We start from the raw sequence: 19524 nt of genomic DNA, 5'->3' as shown, positions 1-19524 counted from the left end.
TCTCCCCTGCCTTGAATGCAGGGACATTTAACCACTGAGCCACATCACCAGCCCTTTTTATATTTTATTTTGAACAGGGACTTGCTACGTTGCTTAGGGCCTCAGCCTCCCAAGTCACTAGGTTTATAGGCACTGTAGTTTTTAAATTTCACTGAAGTATACTTCAAGTTGTTAATGTAAATATTTTATAAATTTGGCTGAACTTCTTACAAGAGTTCTTGGTCTTGACAGCTGACAGCAGCTAGGTGATCTCTCTTAATGGACAGCTATCTTTGAATTTTGTGGGTTGGGACACAGATATGTTTGGAATTGGTGTTTAACACATGATAGAAAGGAGGGAAGGTAGGAGAACATGAGTCATCTTGTAAAGAGTCTTAGTCTCTAGAGTTCACTGCATTTCTTAGTTTGAACCAATCTAAGTTTTGAAGTCTTTATATGGCCTGATAATTTGAAGTTGAGAGAACTAATGTGAACTTCAAGTTTTGATTTCAACTTGCGTAGAGAATTCTAGATTCTCTAGAGCTAGTATGTTTCAAGGGTTATCGTGAACAGATTATGGCTGGAGGGGAAGAATGCTGCCTCTTGGTATTATTGAATGACAACCCCTGCCCTCTGCCCTAGCTAAGAACTCAAAGCATTGTTGAATAGCACTAAAATGAGCTGAGACAAGACTTGGGCCAGATGGTCAGTATAGGGCTTTAAAAGAAAGGATAAAAGAGTAATCTCAGAGACACTTTCTTATGTTAAGGGACTGAGAAAATGAAGTCTGTCTGAAGCCAAGTGTAAATTATACCACCTTCTTTGGGAGTAAAAGCTGCTATATATTACAACAACAACAATAAAGGCAGTGTAGACAATCAAAGTTTAGGAATAAACCTTCAAGTGTATTATTCTAATGCTTAGTTCTTTCTTACTTAACTTTCAGGACCCATTGCTCCTTTTTCTTCCCTGCTTCTCCAAAATCTATTTGAACAAATTTCGATGGATAATAATAGCAAAGGAAGGATTAACTTTTAGAGCATAATTATAACATAAGATGCCCTTTGTCCAAGAATTACATTAGACATGCATGCTTTTGAAAACATCCCTTTTTTAAAAAAAGAAAAACTTATTAAGAAATAGAGATATGAATTTTTAAAAACCTGAGTTTAGTCTGCTTTCAGTAAAATAAGGTACAGGTATCAAAATTAAGCAAACCACTTTTTCTTTCCTGTTTTTTGCTTATAAGCTTTACACATATTTAAAATAAACCCATGAAAAAACAGAAATAGTGTTCTGGGATTGGCTACGTAGACCAATTACCACCAGCCTCCAAAACCCAACTGAGCTTAAATTTTGGAAATAAATTTGACTAAGACTTCTTCCTCATTCTCTTATATAATGGTTTACATGAAATGATACTCACCTCTGCCAGAAACCCCAGGAATCCTATTCAGTGATTTATTTTTAATGGTCATGGAAGAATTAAAACAACAGAGGTGAGGATTAGGGTTAAAAAAAAAAAAGTCAGAAAAATACTATATTCTCATTGTGTGGTTTCAGTGTAACAAATCTTTAAAAATACTTGGGCATACCACAATAATTAAAGGGCTTAAGAACATAAAATAAGGTACCTAGAAAATAAAAGCCCACAACTGAATAAGAATGAATTGTTTTATTTTTTAATTGGAATTTAATATAGGTTACCATGGTGAAAATATTTAGAAGTACTTAGCAGTAACAGTTTTGTGCAGCCCTAGAAATCTGAAACAACAGTATAAATAGGCAGGACTCTTAAAGACTCATACTCACAGACAAGTTTAATGTGAGTGATTGCTAGAGGGGGAGTGTATTTTCTTCAGAGCTATGCAAAGAAATTTTAATTGACTTGATTTTGGCAGTTAGAATCATACAACTTAGCTTTAATAACTCAAATTTTAAAATATTTGCTCATTGCTCTATATTATGACTATTCAAGAAATACTATTTTTAAACACTAATCATTTTAGATAAACTATTAAAATACATTTATGGCCTCTATGAGTATGACTGTTTATTACATTTTACCTATAAAAGCTGAACTGTTTTATATACTCTTTATGGAAACAGTGCACAGTCATAAATTAAAAGATGCAACTGTTTTGGATATTTTACTGGTGGTCCTGTGTTTTCCTGCCAGCGGTGCAGCTGTTTCAGGTTTCTCAGGATAACATAAAAAGTTGTATGCACACTACAAGTTTATGATGGAATTGCCAAGCCAGAGATGGTATGACTCAACTTTCCCAGAAGCAAGCTGTACAAAATGTGATTAATCAAAACAGTTAGCTGTACAGTGGTTTGAATCACAGCTATGAAAACCAATCCTCATTTTGTAATAGTTGTCTTCTTAGAGTTGACAAACATTTTCTGGTGGGTGGCTTCTGCAATGAGTGAACAGTCATTGGAGCTAAGACTATGCTTTCCTTTTGAGGATCTGAGGAAAGAAAGCAACATCATCTGGTGTGTAGTTAAAAATTAACTAGAAACTTGTGTCAGGAGTGGAACATTTCATTTCCAATTTGCCTGTAAAAATATTACTCACTTCTTATTTGTATGGTGGTTATTAAGTTCCTTTTGAAGCCAGGTTGATTTTTTTTTAAGTTTTTTGGGATGACTTAATATCTCATTTCTTATGCATAAGAAATCTTAACAGTTGACATTTTATTATATTCTGGAAGGTAATAAGCAGATAACTTTATAACCATATGGTAGATTTGGCGAATCCCCATTTAAGTCTAACATGATCTAAAGCTCTAATATTTGACAGTATCTGCTTAATAATGGTAGTATTCAAAGTGTGATGCATCCTAGGAGAGTATGTAAGATGGGATGTGGGGAAATATCAAAACTTTTATCTAAATTTTTTGTCTCATCCTTTGAATTATCTATTTATACATATTTTATAATATTTTAATATGAAGAGCACATTTTTTCAAAATAATTAAAATAATTTACTACAATAATATGTGTATAAAGGTTACATATAAAAGCATATAGTGATTTTTTTAAAATAAGTATACAAATTTTGGAGATGAATGTGCAGATATTTTGTCCTGCTATAAATATAGTACCAAAATAGTTTTAAATCATTGCTCAATAAATATTCCTTTCTCCCTTCCCCTTTCTTGTTTCACCCTTGGCAGAGTAGCAAAGAATTAACACATTAATTTGTGGCATTATGAATAAATTCTAGCCAATTTCAGAAGCTTAACCTGCATCTTATTTTGTCCACTTTTTCTATTTTGTCTCTTATGTTGCCATATACTTTTCACTCACACAAGCTTATTAAATATGGATACAATAAAATACCAACTTATTATGTTAGAAATATAAGTTGCTCATGCATTAAGATCTTGACACACAGGAAGTTTGAATGAATGAGTAGAAAATGTTCCAAAGTATTAAAATGTTCTGGTACCTGATTTATTCATTTGCTACACCCATAATTCTAAAATGGGTGAAGCTGCTTTACTTCCTGAGACCTGAAGAAACAATGTGGTTTCCTAACCAGACATTAAAGCAATGCTATAAATATTTGTTTTCCAGTAGTGTTCATAGTCATGTTAAATAGTTGTACCTCCAATTAGGATTGTCCTTTTTTTTTTTTTTTTTTAGGCCTGTTTTATCTATTTTCATCAAGGTAAAAAAGTTTTAATTGCTGAAAAGACTGCTTGTAGTTGAAGAAAAATTATGTCTATTTTTTTGAGGCCAAAAGACTCTTCTGTACTTATTATTTGAGACATTATTTTGATCTCAGACTCAGTGTAAGAGTTAAAAAAAAAAAAAAAAATCTTGAACATGTGATTTTTCTAAGGTTTCTCTTCCTACAAAGAAGAAAATATACTTTTGAAATACGTGATTTTGAAGGAACCAGTGTGTTCTCTCTCCTCTACCCCATTTTTTTAAACATATTTAGGAGTTTGCGTTAAAGCGTTTATGCAAAAATATTAGTACTATGGTAGAGTTTTGTTACTGTGTATTATATTGAGTATGCCAGAAATAGAGCATTTGTTAGGTGTCCAAACAAAAGCCAACAAATAAGTCCTGAAAATTGTGAAGCAGTGAACATATTAATAGCAAGTATTATCTGAAACCTTCAGAATTGCTTTTAAATATTACTGTAATTTGCTTTGCTCTGTAATTAAGTAGTAGTGTAGACACTCCATGTATACTGTGTTTCCTTTTGAAAGGTAATGATCCACTTATAAAAAGCTTGAACATTTCGGTCTCAGAATTCCTCTTTAAAATTGAAATCAGTTTTGCTCTTGCTTTGTAAAATGTTACCAATTTGTGTGTGCTTTTTATATCAGTGTTATACTTTGTTTCTCCCCCCCCCCCCCCCCCCAGGTATTTAAGCCACGTCAGAGCTGCTTCTCCACAGGACCTTGCTGGAGGCTATACTTCTTCTCTTGCTTGTCACAGAGCGCTACAGGATGCATTCAGTGGGCTTTTCTGGCACCCCAGTTAACCTTTATTTCTCCATTTGTAAGATTTGGACCATGGAGTCGAACCAGGGGGCTAGAAAAAGCTGACTTTGTAAAATTATAGCCATATGCAGCTGCATAACAGGACTATCACTAGCAGCTGTGTTAAAGTATTTATAAAGAGAAAATTTCAGAACTAAGCTGAGAAATATAGGAAATACTTATCTGTGAAAAGATTTATTTTTTACTTATGTATTTTTTTTTCTGACAGGATTGAGGCATTGCTTCTCATCTGATGAGAGGAATAAGTAATTCACCTATGTATGTTTAAGGTTGACAGACTTGTAAAATCTTTTTAAAAATAAAGCTAGACTTTATAGTACATTTTGTGGTTTTTCTTTTATTGCAGTGTTTTACTTGAACACATTTTAAAATGCCATTTTGATTACAACATTCAGTGTTAATATCCAAGTCTATTATTTCTTCTCATAAAATTTCTTTTTTTCTAATGTCTTCTTAATACCAGTCCAGACAAGTGGATATATTCCATTCTACCAGCAGGTTGTGGCAAGTAAAACCTGACCTGTGATAATGTTACTCCCTTAATATTAAGAATTCAGGGCCTGTTTTCAGCAGTGAAAAGTGAGGGAAACCTTGATCAAGGTGTTATGGTTCCCAGCTGTGAGGCATATGCAGGATAAACCAGATCACAGCATTAACATTAACCTGCTTTAATGACAGATTCAAAGAAGTAAGTTACTAAAACTTAATACTTAAATGGCACCTTTCACCTCCAATGTGAGCTCATTTTATGTCGAAATGTTAGAGACTAGAAAACATACATTTAAAATGAAATTTACCTATGTGTAAATTTAGGCTCTGATGTAGTTTCCCATTGATAACTTCAAAGGCTTTTATTATACCCAGGTTTTGCTTAGAGTTTGATTGTGAATAGGATGGACATTTGCAGTATCTCAGATACCTTGTATAAATCTGTTACATAGGCCACTGCATATGAACATAGCATCAAAGAAATTAAATGATCTCCTGCCATATCACTATCACAATAGAAGTCAATTATATGGGTCAAAAGTTATGGAAAACAAGACTTGTTATATTATGGTGGAATATTTGTGTGTCACAACACTGCCTTATATAGGGATTAATTTCAGGAGTACATTTTTATCTTAATTACACTTCTGTCTTTGATAAAATGAGAAAACCAAGGTATTAATTAAATTGACTAGGCCAAGATCATATGCACAAATTAATAGAAAGCCAGAATTAGAACAGGTTGGTTTGTTTTTAATCTAAGTCCAATTCTAGCTATACCCTACCAGGGTGCCTGTCCTATTCCTTTTATCTATTAGGTATGACTAATGGAAGATTTATTTTTTATACTACAACCTATAAATCTGTTCAAAGAATAGTGAGAACATCGAACTCACAGTTTAGGCTTTGCTGCACTCAACTGCAAAAAAAAAAAAAAAAAAAAAATCTATTTAAAGAGAATGAGCCAGGCATAGTGGTCTGCACCTAATTCCAGCAACTCTGGAGTCTGAGGCAAAAGGATCACAAGTTCTAGGGTAGCCTTGGCAATTTGGCGAGACCCTGTCTCAAAATAAAAATTAAAAAGGGCTGGGAGTATAACTCAGTGATAGAACACCCCTGTGTTAAATCCCTACTGGCACAAAAAAAGAGATCATTCAAATAAAACATTGCAAAGGCTAATAAAAACATTTCAAAGGCTTTAAAGACTGACTTTGAGCCTGCCTTAGAAGTTAACTGACCTATTAAATGAAATGGAATTGTGAAAAGATAACCTAATGACAACAGAAATATTCTAAACAGATGGGCTTATCTCCTTCCCTTCCAATGATTTCCTCTCAAACACAAAAACTTTACAAATCTTTCAACTCTTTAATCCCCAGCCTTTTAACATTTTGTAATACTACAGCAGAAATGATCAACAAAGTACTGTATTACATATTTGCCAGGCACTTTTCTCCCTGCTTTATGTATTACCTAATCCTTACAACAGTGCTAATATTTTGCCTATTTTAACAGATGAGGAAATGCAAGTTAAGTAACTTGCCAGGAGTCAATACAACATAAAAATAGCAGAGCTGGGATTTGAACCCAAGTGGTCAGGCTCCAGAGTCCATACTCTAGAGATAATTGTTAAACTGCCAAGTATATAAATAACAGCTCTGCTAAAACCAGATCTGGGTAGTCAGACTTCGTAAGACTTCTAGGAAGGTTTGAAGAACAAGTATCTTGACCTTCTATGGGACATAAATGACATGAACTAAATGATCTTTTTGATATCCTGAGAAGTTCTGAGAAAGTCATTATATTGAAATTGTTTTGCTAACAACTACCTTCTTTTTAAAGCAGGTATTAAAAGAATGGAATACATAAATATTTCTTCTAAAAGCTTTTCTTAGAAGCTATCTTTTGGTGGTCCACAGGTGGTAAGAAAATAATTTTAAAAATCCAATTAAGGTGGCAAGAATCTGTTAAAAAGTTATCAAAATTTTAAAAATTGTACCCAATGAGTTTTCTAGCTGTTATTTTCTAGTGGTTTCATCAAGAGTTTACTTGAGATCACATCTGAAAATTTAAGGTGAGCCTAGATTTAAATAATGAAATAATAACACATTTATTTACCCACTCTAAGTGAAAAGGGTAAGAGTTAAAATACTAATTGAAGCATTTAAATATTGTTTTCTTTATAATTACAATATATTCTGTCTAATTAAGGGTTGATATGAACATCATTTATACATGTACTTTCCAGCCTAACATCAGCATACAGTTCTTGGGTTGAGTTTCAAAACAGTTTTGAATTTCAGTGCATTTAGGCAAGAAAGAAGGGTTCTAATTCACTCCTGAAAGGGATACATGCTATGTGTTTCAACTACAGAACATTCTGGGAAAGATCAAACTGTGACAAATGCTTTGTCTGGTGGTAGTAATGCATATTGTATTGTTTTCAGTTAGCTATAGATTTTTGTCATCTAATTCAGTGTTGAAATAATTCACACTCCACTGTGCTTTCAAAGCACAACATTCCAAGTCCACTTTTCTTGTCCTGATATAAGTATGTACTGATAATAAAAAAGTTTGTGGCTGGGCTGTATATATGGCATAAATGTTGAGTTACTACATCCATGTCACTGTGATTTGTAGTATGGTAAGCAACAATATGAAGATGTGTCACGGTAAGACTGTGGTGCAACTGTTCACTTTGCTGCTGTATTAAGAAAGTAGCTATAGACAGTATGAAAACATGAGTAGGGGATGTTCCAGTAAAACTTTATGTACGGGCTAGGGTTGTGGCTCAGTGGTAGAGTGCTCGCCTAGCACATGCAAGGCCCTGGGTTCGATCCTCAGCACCACATAAAAATAAAGAAATAAATAAAGGTATTATGTTAAACTACAACTAAAAAAAGTAAATATTAAAAAAAAAAAAAAAAAAAAAAAAACCTTTATGTACACTGAAACTCAAATTTCATGTTTTTCACATGTCACAAAATGCAACCATTTGAATCTCAGGTTGAAGGCCAGAAAGGTGGTGAACCAATACTACAAACAGGTGGTGGGCCAGATTCAGCCTATAGAATGTGGTTTGTGTGTCCCTGCTCTAAGTAATATCATATTTTAATGACTCTTTATAGTGCTCTAAGTAATATCATATTTTAATGACTTTTTATAGTGATAACCAGTACTAGAGAAGTACTTGCGTAAAATAACTATACTCTTTCACTAAATATGACTAAAATGTGTTATTAATACCTTCCTAGGTAGATAGCAATTACTCTATCTTCAAAAACGACTTCCTAAGACAGACAATATTTAAGTGTATTTAACGGATAAACAGATGTAATTTAGATTATAAAATAATTACATAGTATAATTTAGATAAAAATATAGTTAGTACATTTAGTTAAATTTTAATTTAGTGACAGTTTATAAAATAGCAGGGCAAAGTATAAGGGTTAAATAGTAAAGGAATGCTACAATTTTATGAAATCACATAAGTTGTATTTCATTACATATAAGTCTAGTGGGCAGATGGGAAAAACATTTACAATTAAGTGTTTGAAGCAATTTGTGTGTTTCCTTCTGAAAAGACATTATCTGTCTTTTGCCGTTTAAGAGGTGGATCTTCGCCATACTCTGTAATAAAAGCAGAAAACATATTTTAGATAAGATACTTAACAGTTGAAAGTACTACTAAAAAATACAGGCATTTTTTTAAGAATTGTAATATGGCCAATTTAGATATGAAATAACATTCCTGTGGATTTATTACTTGAATGAAATAGAATTCTGTTTAACTGAACATTTGGAGAAACAAGTCAAAATTGAATGGCAAGGGGTGTGAACCAAAATAATGAACTAGAAGCAATTTCCAAATTTAATAGTGTATCCCAAAGAAAGCTACAAGGTATTATAGTTTCATTAAATTCTCCAGAAATTTCTCACCTAGATTTATGGTCTGGTTCTTGTAGAGTATAGAAGCAGGAATCTGAAAGGTGATGCAGAGCATTTCCTTGTTAGGGGCCACATTTCTTACTAGATGAACTGAACTGCATGCTTCCAAGGAAATGCCTAACACTGCTCCAGCTTGTTGCTGAACATCTTTAGCAGGATTAACATCTTTAGAAAAGCTGTAACAGTGTACTATGGGAAGGAGGTCACTGCTGCATGGCTGCCCATCTAAAAGTGATTTGAAAGCACAGAGAAACTCTATAGCCTTTGCTGGCAAATTCATGACAATGTGGACAGAGTGTTTTCTTTCTTTTGGCAGTGCCAGCTGCTGCATTAACTCTTCTCTGACTGGTCCTTGGAGAAAGTCTTTACCATCCAAGTTGAAGACTTTCACCTTTTTGTCTACTTTATTTAATTTACAATTGTGTAACAGCCATTTATGGGATTCAGGATTAAGATCATTGGCAAATACAGTGCAGTTTTTCTTTGCTGCTGGAACAGCAAAGGGCCCAACTCCAGCAAAAACATCAAATAGGACATCCCCAGGCTTTAGAAGTTCTGTGATACGGCTGTGTTCTGTGGAGAGACGAGGATTCCAATAGACTTTTGAAAAATCAAATTCATAGGTGTAGTTGTTTTCCCGAACCTGAAAAAGTCATATAATGTTTTTAGTCAATCTGCTTGGTCCTAAATTCCAGCCACTGATTTTGGAAAGGTATGCCTAGTCACATGAGCACACACACACATTTAAATTTACTACTATTAGAAAAGTAACAGTGCATTTAAAGGCACTTTAATTAGAATTCTGGTGTTTATGCTATTCTTGGGGCCAGTTAATATCTTGAATTGGACTTTTTCATGAGGAAAGTTATCAAATAGTCATCTACCTCAATCCCAAAAGACCATGGAGTCATTTCCAGATCACATGAGGAAATTTTCAGAAAGGCCAACTGGCTGACTGGTTTAACTAGACTCTTATGTCATAGATGGAGAGAAAAAACATCATTTAAAACAACACAACACACACATCTTTATAAGTAGCTAAACTAAACTGTAGATAGCAATTCTGCATAGCAAACAAGCTTTCCTTTTTTTATAGTTTTCAGTTAGTAAAAGGGAGGCAATGGTAGCTGTGTCATTAAGTTTTGAGGTACTTTACTATTTTTAGACAGTTATTTGAACTTTGCAAATTTCATGTCTATAAACGAGAGCCAGTTTATAGAGTAATCATTCCCATATTGTTATTTCTTTTCCCAAATTTGAGTTTTCATGGATAAACTAAATACATACAGTGGTGCCGAGTCTTGAACAAAAGTAGTTTCTTTTGGGTCTATCACAGACACGTTTGAAAACAGAAAATAAAATTATAATCATGGAATATGACTCAGCCATTGTTAATATCCTTATTTTATTGAGGAAAAAAAATCAAAGACTAGAAAGTTCCTAACATATAAATCCAGTAAAAATATATCTTCTATCTCCGCCTTTCCTGGACCTTAATTTCAAATTTGAACGTATTTTTGTTGCCCTTCCAACCTCATCAAACGTTCCAGAGTTGGAAATGTTTTTGCAAGTCTCTGCCAACTAAAAGTATCTCTGGGTGTAACCAGGAAGGTTTAAATATGTCTTTATCCTACAACTTGCTTTTTTTGTCAGTTAACCTGTCAATGGGCAATTTATTTTAACAATTACAGAGATAAAAAATATTTAATGATGGAGTAGTCCACTGGATTTAACCAATTCCTTTGAAAAGGCTTTATCTGTGAATATCATTCCATCAATAGTACATAAATATACACAATCTTCAACTTATTAATATTTGATGTTATAAATACTTTAAATCTTTTTCATCTATTACAATTCTAAACATTATTCTTGATATACACCATACTAGGAAAAAAACAAAAGATTTTGTACCTTGGTCAGCATGTTCTCTTCTCCAGATAGCACTTCCATTTGGAAATTTCGATATGTATTGTCAATATTATTGATTTTATTTACTGCTGAGGTGATTCCTGGATTTTTGTCAATCATAACTTGGCCTAAAAGATGAAAAATTCATAATAAAAATAACCTGCTGGTTGCAGAAAAAAAGCTAGTGAAAATATTAAATGAATTGTCTTTTCCTTCGGTTTAAAGATTTAAAACTATAATGTGTGTAATGTTGCATACAATTCTAAAAATTCAACAGATTACTAAAATTAATATCTGACAGTCTCTAATACAAAAAATATATGGGTACTTTTTTTTTTTTTTTTTTCCATTTCTGAGGATTGAACCCAGCAGTGCTCACTCGGCTATGTGTCCAGCCTTTTTTTTTTTATTTTTTGAGACAAAGTCTTGCCAGATTGTCCAGGATGGTCTCATACTTTCCATCTTTTATACCTCAACCACCCAAGTAGCTGGGATTAAAGGCATAGGCCACCCACACCTGGCTTATTTTTCCATGTTTTTATTAAATCTTCTCAAATGTACATCAAGTGAGCAAAAAAGGTAGACCATAAGGAATTGTAAAGAATGGAAAGAAGAGATGCAAATACACTGGCAACAAATGGTCTCAGAAAACACCAGCAAAAACATCTGCCTGTCCCCACTGGCCTCAAACCAAATGTTTGTTTTACTGTGGGTTTGAAACCAGTGCCTCCACTTTGGAAATCTATGTCAGCAAAACAATGTTTCCAACAACAATAAGACTCTTTAGAGTTATCTAAATAAAACATAATTTACTTCAATTGTAATATCACAGCAGAAAAGCTATAAAGTACATCAGAAATGGCATATTGATGCTTTTTAACTGAAGTCTGTTTTTTTGTCAGCACTTCAAAAGTTTATCATAATCTATATGTACCTCATTGCATAAGGAAAGATAATTTGTTAGTAAAAAGTACTCAGTAACAGAAATATGCTGAAATACAATCAGAATTTGTCTTAATCTTCCCAATAATTAGATACCTGATTCTGAATAATATCTAACTCTAATCAATTGTTACTTTTATTCTATTCTGCTTCAGGTAACTGAACTCAATTTTCGAGTATTCAGGTTTATTTTAAATGAGGAATGAAATTTTAAAAATAAAAAGTAATTCTGAAGTTCTATGATAAAAGGTTTAAAATTACTACTGTATGGAAATATTTCTTTTAAAATTTTGAGTGCCTCTTTATGAGACGTTAAAAGTAGAAATGAGATAGTAATGTTTGAGTTAGGGTAGACAATGACTATAGGAAATCCTACACTTGATATCAGTTACAATTATAAGGATCTGCTTAAGTATTTATTATGTTACCATTAGGCATTATCAATCCCTTTCATCAATTAAAAACAAAGGAAATGCCTAACAGCACAGTTCTAAAATTCTACCCATGCAAAGTACTGTATACCACACCTTTTAAAGCTGAAAGTAATTCCCAGAAGTTCTGAAAATTACTCTTATTCTTAAGTAATCTGAAAAATGCATGGACATCAAATAATTCTATAAGGATAATTTTGATTAGTCTTCTGTTTTTTATCCTAAAGAATCAAGGTCTCAAGTTTAAACCTGGAGCTACAGATACAGGACACACATAAACATTATTTCTAAAAAGCTAGGAACACTAAAAAAAAAAGTATGGTGAGTAACATATAGAAGAGGTTTAATTAGTTTAATCAACGAACACATAAAGTAAGCAATGTTGTACTTTTGGCGATACAATACTCAAATTCATGAAACTTAGTACTGAATATTGTACCAAGGGCCTAATAGTCTTGTGCACCAAAAGGAAGAATTCTTTTCAAGACAGAACAAATTTTTCTGTATTGGTGTACATAAAAACCTGGACCAGCATGTAGAGACTGCTGACTCGGGAAAGGGTATTCCAAAATGGCCCTCAGAAGAAGATATGTGGCTGGAGATCTGGCTTAAAATTACAATGATAAACTGTTCTGCTTCTATAATTTGGCATTTCAAAAAAATTAAGAAATGAAAATAGAATTTGCCATTTGTTTTCTAGTACATGAATATCACTACAACTCACCTACCAATTAAATGCTTGAAAGGGAGCTGATGATCTCGAAGATTCAGGTGTGCAATATGTCCAACTCGGCTAAACCCTGAAATCACATCTTGACCTTTAGGAAGCACAGCTCTCAAGATTTCTTCTGACTTAAAGTTGTCATAAGTTAGTTCCAAACTATATTTAGAAATCTGTGGGCTGACATTAAGTTGCTTTAAAGTACTGAGTTCTGCTTTCTCAAAGGAATCACAAGTAAACATTTTATAGGGATCCAACATAATTAGTCTATTTTCTTCATCTTCTGGATCTTCAATCACCCGCTTTATGCCTGGGCGCTGCAGTGCTACCCTTTTAAGGGATCGCATCACTCTGCTGACTATTTCTTTCCTCACTTTAAGCACTGGAATGGTGACTGTCTTTTTAAAAGCTGTTCTATCAAGTTTCATCATTCCTCGAACATCAGAAGGTGGTGAAAATAACTCAGAGTCTCTTTTATTTGCTTCTATTTCTGGCATGGTTGAGAATCTTTTTCTTTGACCCCAAAAGAAAATATCAGGCACTTTCCTAAGCTTTTGTGTCACTGTTATCCATGCTAGTGGGATCAGCAATTCTGATACAGTTGCATTACAGTTTTCCACTTTCAGAAGTCTTCTTGAGAATATAAATGGCCTCCATACAACTCTTTAAGAAAGAAAGAAAGAAAGAATCCATTTTAAAAATACCACAAAGCTACAAATGAACACATTCACAATGACTTTTGAGATAAAACTATTAAAAATTTCAAATAACCTAAATTCTCATAAATAAAACAACCTATGGGAGAAGTATACTATCTTTTCCAGAATATGACTTTTATAAATAGTAAAAAATGTGGACTTTCATCCCACATTGTGCTACATCATTAGTGATCCATCTGCCTCCCTATACTCAATAAGCCTTTGAATCTACAGAATGCATTTGGGATTGGAAGCCTGATATTTGACTCAAAGTGTCATGTTTAGATGAAATGGTTATTATATACGATATTACCAATAGCAATATAGTGCTACTGGATACACTTGTGGGTGCTTATTGTATCAGATGCTATATTATTAAATATCGGGAGGTGTGTAGGGTTGCATCCTCATTTTTGTAAAAGACCTGCGTAAGCGAAGGCTCAGAAGTAAGTTAACTCACTCAAAGTCTTTTGCTGGTAAGTAGCCGAGCAAGGACTAAAACCAGGTAAGACTGACCTTAGTGCTTGTGTTCCTAATACAGTATATTGTTAGGTTGTTTGTCTTCCATGCTTTACTGCCACATGTCCTAACTTCAAAGCAGAGTCTAACGTATTTTGAGGACAAGGGGCTTTCCTGAATGTTTTAAACACTGTCATTCACTTTGTTTTCTAAAACAGCAAACAAGTAATTGTAAGGGGAAAGGGCCCGGCACCAGAATCCTGTAAAGCGACAAAGTCAAACCTCAACCTCACACTCAGGATTTAAATTGCGTCTAGCACTTTTAACCAGGTGGGTGATGCTTGGTAAATTTGAGTCCCGTTGTCCCATTTGTAAATGTGGCTAAAAGTTGGTATAAAACAGCATTTTAAGCAGATTGCTTATTACCCAGTACTCGAACCTAAGCTAAACCGGATGGCAGGGTGGCCTCGCAGCACTTCCGCGCTCCAGCGGCCAAGGCGACGTGCCGCCCCAGGGCTGCACTATCAAGGGTCCCGCGGCTGCCACCTCACCAATTGCACCTTCCCAATTCCAGGGTCGCTCTGGCAGCTGGCTTGAAGACCAGACCCCTCTCACCTCATGCTCTGGTGCGGCTCGAAAATGGGTCGCATATGGTTTGCCTGGCCTTCGATGACGTCATCACTGATCGCCGCGGAGGGGCACCGTCATCAAATCACGACGAGTGGCTCCTTTCTTCCTTGCCCCAGTGAGGTTCCGGAACCCGGAAGGGTCGGGCCCGTAACCCCGCCTCTGGAGCGATTAACGCCTGGAGCGTAGAGCACGAATTGAGGCACGCGGATGGACCCGGTAGTCCACCAAGGAGTGACATGGAGGCGTTTTGGGGGAGCATCAACGCTGAGCAGGGCTGGCTCGTCTCTTCCCAGCCATCTGAAGAGGTGGCGGCAGCCGAAGAGTTGAGCCCGTTGCTAAGCAACGTAAGTGGGCTCCGCTCTTGCGCCGGCGCTGACGCCTTGCAGCACCCCTTAAGTGCCTTCCAAATAAGAACTGGAAAAGACCGGGGAGGCGTGGGGAGAGGCATGAAGTTGGAGCCTGCCAGTGGGTCCCAAAGGCAGCAGCCGAGACTCAGATGAGATCCTGAGGCTTACGAGTGTGGCCGCAACCTCCCACATTCTAGGGAGAAAAGTTTAAGTTTTCTTTCTGTACCGGCTCAGGTGGAAGAGATGCAGCACTGAGTGGAGAGAGGTTGGGCACCCGACGGGATTGAGCCACCATCGCTGTTTGTTAGTGTCCTTGTCGCCTTCCAGTGCCCTCCACCAGTTTTGTGAGGTCTTTGCAAGAGTAACGAGATGTTTCTTTTCTTGATTTAGTTATTGGAGGGCTATGAACATCTCAATAGAGATATCTGTAGTGGTGAAGGAATGGAGGTTGCCTGGTAATAAGCACACATAACATTTCCCTTTTTTTATTTAGTTATTTTTGCGGTGCTAAATATATTGACTCATGGTCTTATGGCATGTGTTCTACCACTGAGCTGTGTTCACAGCCTGCACCTCCGCTTTTTAACTGAAATTCTTGGAGAGTTTTGCTCCCAACTGCTATTTGGGGACATGGTATTCTCAGGGATATACTTGCCAAAGAATCTTGAATTGTTTCTATTTATTATATTGCCACTGCAAGGTATTCCTAACCATTGTTCCAATTGGGAGAACTAAATAAGTATAAAAATAAAGATTTGATTTTGCAGCCTTAGTAATAGGAAGAACAGTTGTGGACAGCACTTCCACAAGCTGACTCAGGGTTTCTTAAGGAATCACATGAGCTGAGTCCATGTTCCTCCTCTCAGTCCCCATCCCATTCCTATCTTGTAGTCACAAGATTAGTCATGTCTCTTCCTGAAGCCTACCTGGCCTCTGTACTGGGAGAGATGATTTTCCTAGGAAACCAGATTCCTGAAGCTATATCTCTAGGAGGTAAGAAGGAAACAAAAGAAAACCTGTTCTGATTAAGCAACTAGCATGTCCTGCAAAGCCTTCTTGTTTGTGGGAAATGATCTTCATAACCTCTCAGTGATTTACTGGGCAAAATTTGAACTTCACTCTCCAGATATTTAACACTATTAAATTTCTGTGCTTACAGGAACTTCAAAGACAGGTATCCCCAGGAGTTTCCTTTGGTTTCTCAGTCTTTAATTTGATGAATGCCATCATGGGAAGTGGCATCCTTGGCTTAGCTTATGTTATGGCTAATACAGGTATCCTTGGATTTAGGTGAGTTTTTTTTTCTTTTAATTTCATTTTGATTGTACATTAAGAAGAAAAAAGTTAGGTTTCAGCAGCTACAATTATACAATTTCTGTTAAAATTATTTCTGAGATTTTAGTGATTTTTTTTTTGCTACCCTTGTTGCTAATCTGTAGCTTGGATGCTGTATGCAGTCATAAGTTGCTTAACGAGGGGGATGTGTTTGAGGAATTTTTAGGCAATTTCATTGTTGTGTGAATATCATACACAATACAAACATAGATGGTACTACAGACCTAGGCTGTATTCCATCTGTTGTTCCTGTGCTATAACCCTGGATAGCATGTTACAATACTGAATACTGTAGGCAATTATAACAGAATAGTATGTGTATCTAAACAAACATAGAAAAGATACAGTAAAAACAGTATAAAAATAATGCACCTGGGGCTGGGGATATAGCTCAGTTGGTAGAGTGCTTGCCTCACATGCACAAGGCCCTAGATTCAATCCCCAGAATAATAATAATAATAATAATAATAATAATAATAATAATAATGCCCCTGTATAGGGCAAAAACCATGAATGGAACTTGCAGGACTAAAAATTGCTCTGGGTGAGTCAGTGGTGATGAATATGAAGGCCTAGAACATTACTGTATATTGCTATATGCTTTATAAACATTGTACTCTTAGGTTAAAATATATTTATAAAAAAAGTTTTTTCTCTTCAATAATAAATAACCTTAGCTTATAGTAACATTTTACTCTATAAACTTTAAAAAAAATTAAACTTTTTGGCTCTTTTAGCCTAGGCTGTATTCCACCTGTTGTTCCTGTGCTATAAACCTGGATAGCATGTTACAATACTGAATAATATAGGCAAATAAGATAATAGTTAGCTTAAAACACAAACACTTGTATAGCTATGCAAAAAATATGTTTTTTCTTTATATCCTCATTCTATTAAGTTTTTTTCCTAAAATTTTTTTGTTCTCCTATTTAATTTTTAGTTAAAAACTGAGATACAAACACCCAAATTAGCCTAGGCCTACACAGGGTCAGGATAATCAGTATCATTATCTTCTACCTCCATATGTTGTCCCTCCTAGAAGTCTCCAGGGGCAGTTTCACACATGGAGCTGTTGTCTCCTATGGTAACAATGCCCTTTTCAGGAATACCTCCTGAAAGACATGTCTGAGGCTGTTTTTTATAGTTAAATTTTATTCATGTAAGTAGGAATACACTGTAGATAACATTTATAGCATGGTAAAAGCATAAACCAGTATCACAGTCATTTATTACATTATCAAGTATTATATATTATACATAATAGTATATGCTACACTTTTGTATGACTGGAAGTGCAGGAGGTTTGTTTACCCCAGCATAACCATGAACTTGTGAATGCAATATGATAAGACAGCTATGATATCACAAGGTGATAGTAATATTTCACATTCATTATAATTTTATGGGACCACCATTCTATATGTAATTCATCAACCCAGAATGTTGTTATGCAGTACATGTCTGTATCCAAAAGCATGGCAAATTTTAAACACAGAACTTGATCTGTACCCATTTATAACCTTAGGAGGTGGCTTATTTAGCTTACTCATTTGTGTTAGGTCTCCAAAATTTGTTAGCTCTGTTAATCAGCTTTTCATCACTGTGAAAATACCTGAGAAAACAAAGGAGGAAAGATTTATTTTGGCTTGTGATTTAAGAGATTTCAGTCCGTGGTCTACTGGCTGCGCTGTTTCTGGGCCTTTGGTGAGGCAGTATCTCATGGTGGAAAGATGGCAGAGAGAAGCTGCTTACTTCATGGCAGTCAGGAAGCAGGGGGAGGAGCACCACGGGTATAAGATACTGTCCACAAGGGCATGCCCCTCAAAAATCCACTTACTTTAATAGGTTTCTCCTCCTGCAGTTTCCACCACCTCTCAATATCCCACTCAATTTTGACCATCAGTTGGATTAATCCATTGATAAAGTTGGAGTCTTTATGATCCAATCACTTCTCAAAAGCCCCACTTCTCAACATTGCTGCATTGGGACTAAGCCTTCAATACATGATCCTTTGAGGGACATTTTAGGTCCAAACCATATCATCAGCTATGCAGCTTACTTATAAATAGCAATTTTTTGAGTGCAAATAAAACATATACTGTTTTCATTTCTCTTCATCTCCTCTCTTTCTCCTATTGTTAAGTAGTCTCATTTCACTTTCTGAAGCCAGGTATTCTATGCTTATTCCTTTGCATCTTTTAAGACTTAGCTCATAGGCCAATTAGCCCAAAATAGAAGGCTTTCTGGCCTTTATGTGCTTTCCACAATACTTTGTGTATATTCATAATGTTATTATAATTTATTATAACAATTTGTTTGTTACTTTCCCACTAAACCCTGAAATCCTTTAGAACTAGACTTTATCTTTAGCATCTAGCTCCATGGCAAATTGAATGCATGAAATTCAAGTTTATTTTGTTTTACTGTTAAAAGTAGATTTACTTTACTGGAAAATTTAAAATACAGAGACTTATTTGGGTATCTTTCTTTCTTTTATTCCAAAATTTTTGATAAACAAATCAACTTTTAAATATCCCATCTTGCTTTTGTTGTGGGATGTGTTCACAGACTTTCATAATTTTAAAACAAAAATATATGTGACACTGTAGGCAAGTCATAATTATAGGACTTATTTTTTGGTTCGCTGTGAGAAATTATATTTTATATATCAAGGTCTAACATAGATGTGGGCTCACTGAATCATATCATCTGTCCCTTTGGGTGATGTTAAACTGTTATTAACAAGTATTAAGTGAACCACAAAGATAGAATTTTTTTAACTATTGGAGTAACCCCTGGGGATAGCTCTATAGCTAAAAGCTGATCCTGCTAGTATCTTTCTGAGAATAAGTAGTTGTTTCTTTTTGTAATGCTGTTGAGAGGACTCCACTAATTACATTGTTTGCACAGTTTTCAAATTGCATCATTAGAAGTGTGTTAACTGAATTGTTTTGGTTTGATTTGGAGAATGAATTTTTTTTAATAGATGCTAGGAAATATGGTCTCAATATTATAGATGAAGATATGGTAAGGAGGTCCACATCATTGGAATGGGAAGGAGGGTGAGAGGGAAGAGCAAAGACAGTGAGATTTCATAACTAAAATTTT

At 35.0% G+C, this 19524-nt stretch overlaps 3 protein-coding genes across 6 annotated transcripts in view; 2 read left to right on the top strand and 1 right to left on the bottom strand.

Annotated features, from left to right (window-relative positions):
• Mnat1 (MNAT1 component of CDK activating kinase) overlaps positions 1 to 4824 on the top strand; it is a 224039-nt gene extending 219215 nt beyond the window's left edge. The window contains exon 8 of the mRNA XM_071607994.1: positions 4366 to 4824. Within this exon, the coding sequence (XP_071464095.1) occupies positions 4366 to 4486 (121 nt within the window). The 3' untranslated portion in view covers positions 4487 to 4824. The remainder of the gene's footprint in view (positions 1 to 4365) is intronic.
• Positions 4825 to 8382: 3558 nt separating this feature from the next.
• Positions 8383 to 14810, bottom strand: Trmt5 (tRNA methyltransferase 5). 2 transcript variants are annotated; one of them, XM_027929531.2, is made up of 5 exons: positions 14720 to 14810; positions 12955 to 13610; positions 10857 to 10981; positions 8934 to 9585; positions 8383 to 8624 (listed from the first exon to the last, which is right to left on the bottom strand). In XM_027929531.2, the coding sequence occupies exons 1-5, from the start codon at positions 14752 to 14754 to the stop codon at positions 8539 to 8541; spliced, it is 1554 nt and encodes a 517-aa protein (XP_027785332.1). In that variant the 5' UTR covers positions 14755 to 14810; the 3' UTR covers positions 8383 to 8538. The 2 variants fall into 2 exon arrangements, with proteins under 2 accessions (XP_027785332.1, XP_027785333.1); XM_027929532.3 differs by lacking the exon at positions 14720 to 14810 and adding an exon at positions 14656 to 14704.
• The window catches only part of Slc38a6 (solute carrier family 38 member 6), a 57545-nt gene continuing 52785 nt past the window's right edge, over positions 14765 to 19524 (top strand). The window contains exons 1-2 of one of the 3 annotated variants that reach the window (XM_071607992.1): positions 14765 to 15078; positions 16241 to 16371. In XM_071607992.1, coding sequence (XP_071464093.1) covers positions 14971 to 15078; positions 16241 to 16371 — 239 coding nt within the window. In that variant the 5' untranslated portion in view covers positions 14765 to 14970. The remainder of the gene's footprint in view (positions 15079 to 16240; positions 16372 to 19524) is intronic. The other 2 variants (XM_071607993.1, XM_027929376.2) reach the window with 2 other exon arrangements.

The sequence above is a fragment of the Marmota flaviventris genome, chromosome 2 (assembly GCF_047511675.1).
Source record: "Marmota flaviventris isolate mMarFla1 chromosome 2, mMarFla1.hap1, whole genome shotgun sequence".
Classification (NCBI taxonomy): Eukaryota; Metazoa; Chordata; class Mammalia; order Rodentia; family Sciuridae; genus Marmota; species Marmota flaviventris.
The sequence above is the reverse complement of the archived record's forward strand: the minus strand, read 5'-3'. Positions and strand labels throughout refer to the sequence as shown.

Excerpts from the sequence above, each read along its gene's own strand:
- Trmt5 (XM_027929531.2), bottom strand. The coding sequence starts at position 14,754 with ATGCGACCCATTTTCGAGCCGCACCAGAGCATGAG. Across the intron at positions 13,611-14,719 it reads GAGCCGCACCAGAGCATGAG|AGTTGTATGGAGGCCATTTA; the intron begins GTGAGAGGGGTC and ends TCTTTCTTAAAG. Across the intron at positions 10,982-12,954 it reads CCCTTTCAAGCATTTAATTG|GCCAAGTTATGATTGACAAA; the intron begins GTAGGTGAGTTG and ends TTCATCTTTTAG.